The sequence below is a fragment of the Gossypium hirsutum genome, chromosome D10, assembly GCF_007990345.1.
Source record: "Gossypium hirsutum isolate 1008001.06 chromosome D10, Gossypium_hirsutum_v2.1, whole genome shotgun sequence".
Taxonomy (NCBI): domain Eukaryota; kingdom Viridiplantae; phylum Streptophyta; class Magnoliopsida; order Malvales; family Malvaceae; genus Gossypium; species Gossypium hirsutum.
The window spans coordinates 65842915-65849951 of record NC_053446.1 but is presented as its reverse complement, the minus strand read 5'-3'; the positions used below and the strand labels follow the sequence as shown (position 1 = coordinate 65849951).

The 7037-nt window shown below is 36.9% G+C and overlaps 1 protein-coding gene across 1 annotated transcript; it reads right to left on the bottom strand.

The window, feature by feature from the left end:
• Positions 1-5055: 5055 nt before the first annotated feature.
• LOC121222603 (F-box protein CPR1) lies at positions 5056-6804 on the bottom strand. Its single transcript, XM_041103695.1, has 2 exons — positions 6729-6804; positions 5056-6597 (listed from the first exon to the last, which is right to left on the bottom strand). The coding sequence occupies exon 2, from the start codon at positions 6506-6508 to the stop codon at positions 5297-5299; it is 1212 nt and encodes a 403-aa protein (XP_040959629.1). The 5' UTR covers positions 6509-6597; positions 6729-6804; the 3' UTR covers positions 5056-5296.
• Positions 6805-7037: the final 233 nt, after the last annotated feature.

Genomic DNA, 7037 nt, shown 5'->3' with positions numbered 1-7037 from the left:
ACGCCGTTTTTACGTCAAGCTGCTCAAGTTCTAGATCAGACTTGGCCACCATGGCAAGTAATACACGAATGGAAGAATGCTTTACGACTGGGGAGAAAACTTCATTGTAGTCAATCCCCTCTTTCTGAGTGAAGCCTTTAGCAACCAATCGTGCCTTGAATCTAGTTGCTTCAACCCCTAGGATGCCTTCCTTTTTCTTGAAGACCCATTTGCAACCAACTATCTTCTGGTTACTTGGCGGCTTAACCAACTCCCAAGTATGGTTCTTGTGAAGAGATTCTATCTCCTCACTCATAGCAATTGCCCACTGTGCCGACTCATCACACGTGACAGCCTCATTATAACTGGAAGGTTCTATACCAATGGACTCCGCCACACTGAGCGCGAAAGACACCAGATTAGCGTAACGCGGATTTGGTTTGATTTGTCTCTTCGTTCTTCCAGTGGCAATGCTATATGGTTTTTCTTGAGGTGACTCATCTTCATCGGAATCTTGCACCTCAACTTGATCATCCTGGACTGAAGTACCTTCCGTAGGAATTGGAGCGTCCACCTGACACTCCACCTGCTTCTCAACACCGTGATCTCCCATTCTATCTGACACCTCCTTTTCCCGGGAATTTGTGGTGGATCGAAGCATGGATGACTCATCAAAAGTCACATCTCTGCTGATGATGAACTTGGACGAAACCGGATCAGGACACCACAACCTGTATCCTTTCACCCCTTGGCCGTATCCAAGAAATATGCATTTCTTCGCCCTCGGTTTGAGTTTTCCCTCATTTACATGAGCATACGCAGGGCAGCCAAACACTCTTAAACCAGAGTAATCAGCAGGAGAACCAGACCATACTTCCTCAGGAGTCTTCAGCTCAATAGCTGTTGATGGAGATCTGTTAACCAAATAACAAGCAGTATTAACAGCTTCAGCCCAAAATTCTTCACCGAGCCCAGCATTTGATCGCATGCAACGAGCTCGCTCCAAGAGAGTTCTATTCATGCGTTCTGCAACTCCATTTTGTTGTGGTGTTCGACGAACAGTGCGGTGTCTCACTATTCCTTCATTTTTGCAGAACTCATTGAATTCACCTGAGCAAAACTCCAAGCCATTATCCGTCCGGAATCGCTTGATCTTCTTTCCTGTTTGATTTTCGATCAAAGCTTTAAATTGCTTGAAGTTGATGAGAACCTCATACTTGCTCTTCAGAAAATACACCCAAACCTTTCTCGAGTAATCATCGATAAAGGTAAGCAGATATCTGTAACCACCTTTAGAAATTGTCGGAGAAGGCCCCCAAAGGTCAGAATGGAAGTAATCCACTGTGCCTTTTGTCTTGTGAATCCCAGTGCTGAACTTTACCCGAGTCTGCTTACCGAAGACGCAGTGCTCACAGAAATTCAACTTTCCTGTACACTGCCCAGACAATAATCCTCGTTTGCTTAGCACCGATAAGCCTCTCTCGCTCATATGCCCGAGCCGCAAATGCCATAACTTCGTGGTGTCAGAATCTAGATCATCTGATGATGACACTCCCGCAACACCTGTAACCGAGGAACCATCGAGGAAGTAAAGGCCCCGCTCCAAATTACCACGTATCACAGTCAAAGCACCCGAGAATACCTTGAGAACTCCACCTTCAGCAGAGTACCGAAAGCCTTTCTTGTCCAACGTACTCAAAGAGATCAAATTTTTCTTCATTTCTGGAATGTGCCGAACATCAGTTAGAGTTCTAACAATACCGTCAAACATCTTTATACGAACTGTGCCAATCCCCATGACTTGACATGCGTGGTCATTTCCCATTAGTACTGAACCAGAATGCTTCTCGTATGTTGAGAATGCATCTTTCGAAGTACTTATATGAAATGTAGCTCCCGTATCAAGAATCCATCTCCCACCAGCGTAAGAGTCGGATACTGCAAGAACGATCTCGGCATCACTTGAAGAATCTGCATCAGCTACATTCGCACGATCATTTTGTTGCTCCTGTGATTCTGATTTCTCCTTCCTTTTCGGACAATCTACCTTCATGTGCCCGTACTTCTTACAGTAGTAGCACTGTATTCTCTTCTTGGACTGCGATCTAGGATGGCTTTTACTTGAACTTCCACCCTTTGCCTTGGATCTTCCTCGAGCAACCAAGCCTTCGCCTTCATTGTTTTCGACCACCTTACCAGTGATTTTCTTCCTCAACTCACTGGAACTTAAGGCATTTTTCACCTCCTCTAGAGTCAGGTCATCACGACCGTACATCATTGTATCAACAAAATTCTCATACGAGGGAGGCAAAGAACACAAAACAATTATTGCTTGGTCCTCATCATCGATTTTGTTATCGATATTATTCAAATCCATGATAATGGAATTGAATTTATCCAGGTGCTGGGAAACAGGTGTACCTTCCTCCATCTTCAGGGCATAGAGTCTTTGCTTGAGGTAGAGCCGGTTCGTCAATGACTTCGTCATGTACTTGCTCTCTAACCGGAGCCACAAACCGGACGCGGTTTTCTCATCCGCTACTTCTCGTAGCACTTCATCTCCTAGACATAGCAGAATAGCACTATGTGCTCTTTCTAGCATGTCATCCTTTTGCTCTTCCGAAAGCGTGCTTGGTAATTTATCTTTACCAGACAATGCTTTTAGCAATCCTTGTTGAACCAGCACTGCCCGCATCTTGATGCGCCATAAACTGAAACTATTTTTCCCGGTAAATTTCTCGACATCATACTTAGTCGATGAAACACTTGTAGCCATAATTTGGAACCTTTGAATGAATGATAATATTTTCTTCCTGATGTGAAAGATCAGACAAAGCTGCAGTCACAGGGCAATTCAGAAAAATATTATCACTCCTTCAACTACGCTCTGATACCAATTTGTTGCGGAAAGGATCGATTCGAGAACTCCGATATGACTACAAGTAAATTGACCGGAACGAAAAAATAAAGTGAACACAAGGATTTACGTGGTTCGGCTTTAATGCCTACGTCCACGGGCAGAGGCGAAAAGAAATTTCACTATAACAAGATGAAGATTACAAGTGTTTTACACTCAAGACACAACCCGAGAACCTCACAACTCTCAACCCCTATAGAAAACCCGAAAGCTAAAATCCTAGCTTTCAAAGAACAAGCTTTGCTCTCTCTTGGTTTGGGATGATCAATATGGCTAATGAACCTCTCTATTTATAAGAGAGTTCAAGGACATAATTGTCCAAAACTTTGGCAAAGATTTGTGGTTGAAAATGGACACCAACAACCATCCACTAATCCACTACCACCAACAACCCACTACCAACAACAACAATCCACTACCAATTTTAAGCCATTTCTTAACAATAATATTAATGCAAAAGGGATTGTTGCAGATCATACCATAAATAGAAATTGACAAATCAGTGCGACAACCAACAAAGCCAAGACTTGATTTATTTATTAAGTCCTTGCTATCTCAGCCATCAAGATACGTCTGAGTTTAATTTCTCAGGAATTAAATTTATTATCAAAATTATATTCATCCTTAATCCATTTGGGGTGAAATTATCTCAAGTTTTCCTTACATAACTAATGCCTCATTTATAGAAGAAAATAGTGAGAAGATTAAAAAGGAATATAGCCTTTTTAAGTCGCGATTTGTGATGGGAAAGAAATTCAAGCGTTGTTTAGTTTGGCATCAAAAACATCCAAGACTCTGATTCTTGTTTTTGTCGTTCACTGTGTTTGCTTCTTTTACTATTATGAAAAACAATTATATAATCGAATCAAAGATTCACACACGGGCCGAAATATTTTCTATTTATGTTGTTCACAATTTCTAAAATTTTAAATTAATAATGGTAAAATTACACTTTAGCCCTCCAAAAATGATAAAATTTTGATTTAGTTCTCTAAAAATTATAAAGATATAAGTTATTAAAATGGTGAAATTACATTTTTACTATCATAAAAGTATATAATTTTATCCCCCAAAATAAAACTTTCCTAGATTCACCCCTGATAGATAATGCCAATATAAGTTTGTCACAAAAAATTGGCATTATAGTGGACTTGAAGCTAACAAAAAAAATTACTGATGTTAACGTTTCTTTCAATCTAGGTCAGAATTATAATTAGAATAAAATACTTAGACTAAATAATTACATTATAAACGTCGAAACACCAAATTATAACAGAAGTATAAAGGCCAAATTTCAAATTTTAACATAATACTGGAACCAAATTTAAAATTTAGCTATTTTTACACAATTAAAAAGTAGAGCGTCTCAAACTGAAAGTTAAGCATTGGGGGTGATAGTTTTCTGTCACTTTCAATAAACCTAGAGAACAATTATACACCACCTTAAAAAGGAAGACTTGAAATCAAGTCTTTAGATGGAGAAACGAGATATATAAAACAACAAGCTTAAATTGTAGATCAGTTTCATATATAGGGTTGCTTGAGAAAGAGCATACATAGAAACAAGGTGTAGTTGATGACTTACGGATTTGGTAACTCCAAATCCATGTCCATTGTAATCGGTGGAATTTATCTTTGTTTAGCTACTTTTCAGCTATTTGTTTGGGTATAAATTGTTGAGAAATGTCTTCGTTTGGGGTTCAAGTTGTGCTAAATATTGCATTCAAGAAATGGAAACTCAAGTGAAGTACATATGGGTTATGGTGTTTATTGTGAGTATAAACATTGCAGGGTTCCATGGAACTCATTAGCTTTCAAAAAGTCAAAAAAAAATTAAATTTTTGGTGGGGATTGAAACTCAATCAATAAAAGGAGGGAAATCGAAAATTGAAAGAAAAAAAACTATTAATGTAAATAAAAACCCAAACTTTTGAAAGTAATTACCTTTTTTAAGAGGGAAAAGATTTGATTTTTTTTTAATTGCTTGAATCTGGTTGGTGAGTTTCCATTTTTGTTTTATGAAATTTCCTTTTTCTTTGTTTTCAAACTTTCAATTGTTTATTGTGTGGTTTTTTGCGGGTATATAATGCAAAATTTTGTAATTCCATTTTGTTATGCATTTTAAACTTATATTCATTTCACCACTTTGGAGAATGATATTTTCAAACTATGGAAGAAATCTTATAGATATCTAAGCAACTAAAACCAAACATAAACTGAATAATTCTCTAAATACACAAACCAGGCAATGGCTAACATCTCAAACATATAATCCAAACAATAATGGCAATATTAAGAAGCTCACAACTAAAAATTCCTATTACATCTTACACATTTATGTTCTCCCTCTCCATCCATCTTCATATTCAATATCCATTTCATGCATATCCTTCTTCATATTCAGTATTCATTTGATGCATTTCTCGTTGGTTGACGTATTACATATTTCTCAACCTCCTGTATTCCATTGATATGAACCAGGCTCTCTAAATAAGTATGAAGAGAGATGGCGAACCGATGATGATCTAGATAAGTATTAATCTCAAGCTCCTTAAGCTCTTGGGTGGAGGCGTCAAATACGAGTACTTCATCATTTGCGTCTCTAAGAAACAAGTCACCATTTTTTCCAAATCCTAATGGGTGTACAACTCCAGGAATGGATTTAATATTGAATTGTTTAGTCCACACTCCTTCACTTGTAACCCATAAATCAAAAGACGTGTCAATTCTTTGCAATGGGTAAACAATAGCACCAAGTGATCCATTAAACACCAATAGATCAACATAGTATTCTGGGAAAGACCCAACGAATTCTGGGATAGGTAAAACTGAGAACTTCTCATTCCTCATGTCAAATGAAAGAATTAGTCCTCTAAAATCAAGATATGCCCCTGTCACTGTTTTCCAATAGCAAATTCCGTCTACATAATTATTTCCCAAAGTTTTTCCATTTGGATTATAATCAGGATATGGAATTTCCTTCCAGGAATTACTTCTAAGAGAATACAACTCAACTTGGTATATAAAATGAGGATGTGCATATTCTTCCTCACTATTAACAAAAGTAAGAGTAACAAATCGTATGAATTTGTAGTCATCAGTTTTAGAATCAAACCCAAAAGCAGCGTCGTTAAAAGAAACGTCATCTAAAGTAAGGTAGGTTTCTTCGAATGGGGAAAAATATGGAGGGCGTTGGATTGAAGATGGTGGAAGGATTTTAAACTCTCTTGTTGATGGGTTCCAAATGGCAGCCTTATCCTTTGAAGAATCAAATAAACACAATAGTCCATGACATGCACCATAAACAGAGGGGCTATCATCCTCAAAAAAGGGCAAGTGAATGTTTTGTTTTACTATATAATTTTGATCTTTTTCATTTGAAAGTGAAGATAAATAAGGTTGGAAGGTGTTACCATCACAGCGACTAAGAAGTAGATTAAGGTTGTTGTTTTCAAGGTTGTTGTGATAATTTTTGGAAATGAAATGAGGAGTTTGAAAAGAAGAACACCAATACTTACAAACACAGTTGAAGCGAGTAAGGGATTTAACTGGAAGCATTGATAGAATTTCCATAACCAAAGCTTCTGGCAATTCAAATCTTGGCCTCTGCATCTTCCTCTTTTGATTTTCTTTGTAATTGACTAAGAGGAATAAATAAGCAAGCAAAATGGGAGTTGGTAGGTGTCATCTATGGTCCAAACCTTAACCATGAAGCAAACATAAAAGGTAAGCATTTGATACATTATAATAATTAAATGCAATTTATGATGCAAAGTGAGAAAATGAATAAAAATCAACAAAGGATGCAATCAAGGGAGTTTGAATATAAGACCTTAGCTTGCTTGACACTTTAACCATTAAGGCTTGTAATCTATTCTTATCAACAATTAATTTCTAATGTATTCTAAGTTCGCTTACTCTATTCTTATTATTCTTTTAAAAAATTTAAATTTCTTCTACCCCTAATTTTGGGATGTGACAAGGCAACTCAAGCTGTTTTGACGGAGTATAAAATGTAAGTTTAGCAATTACGGTTATCCACAATTGAATTGATTTTTTTTATTTAATATATAATTTATTTTAATTTTTTATTATTATATATTTAAAATAATGAAAATAATTTAAAAGTTTTTATAAAATC

Coding starts and splice junctions, on each gene's coding strand:
- LOC121222603 (XM_041103695.1), bottom strand. CDS start 6,508: ATGCAGAGGCCAAGATTTGAATTGCCAGAAGCTTTGGTTATGGAAATT.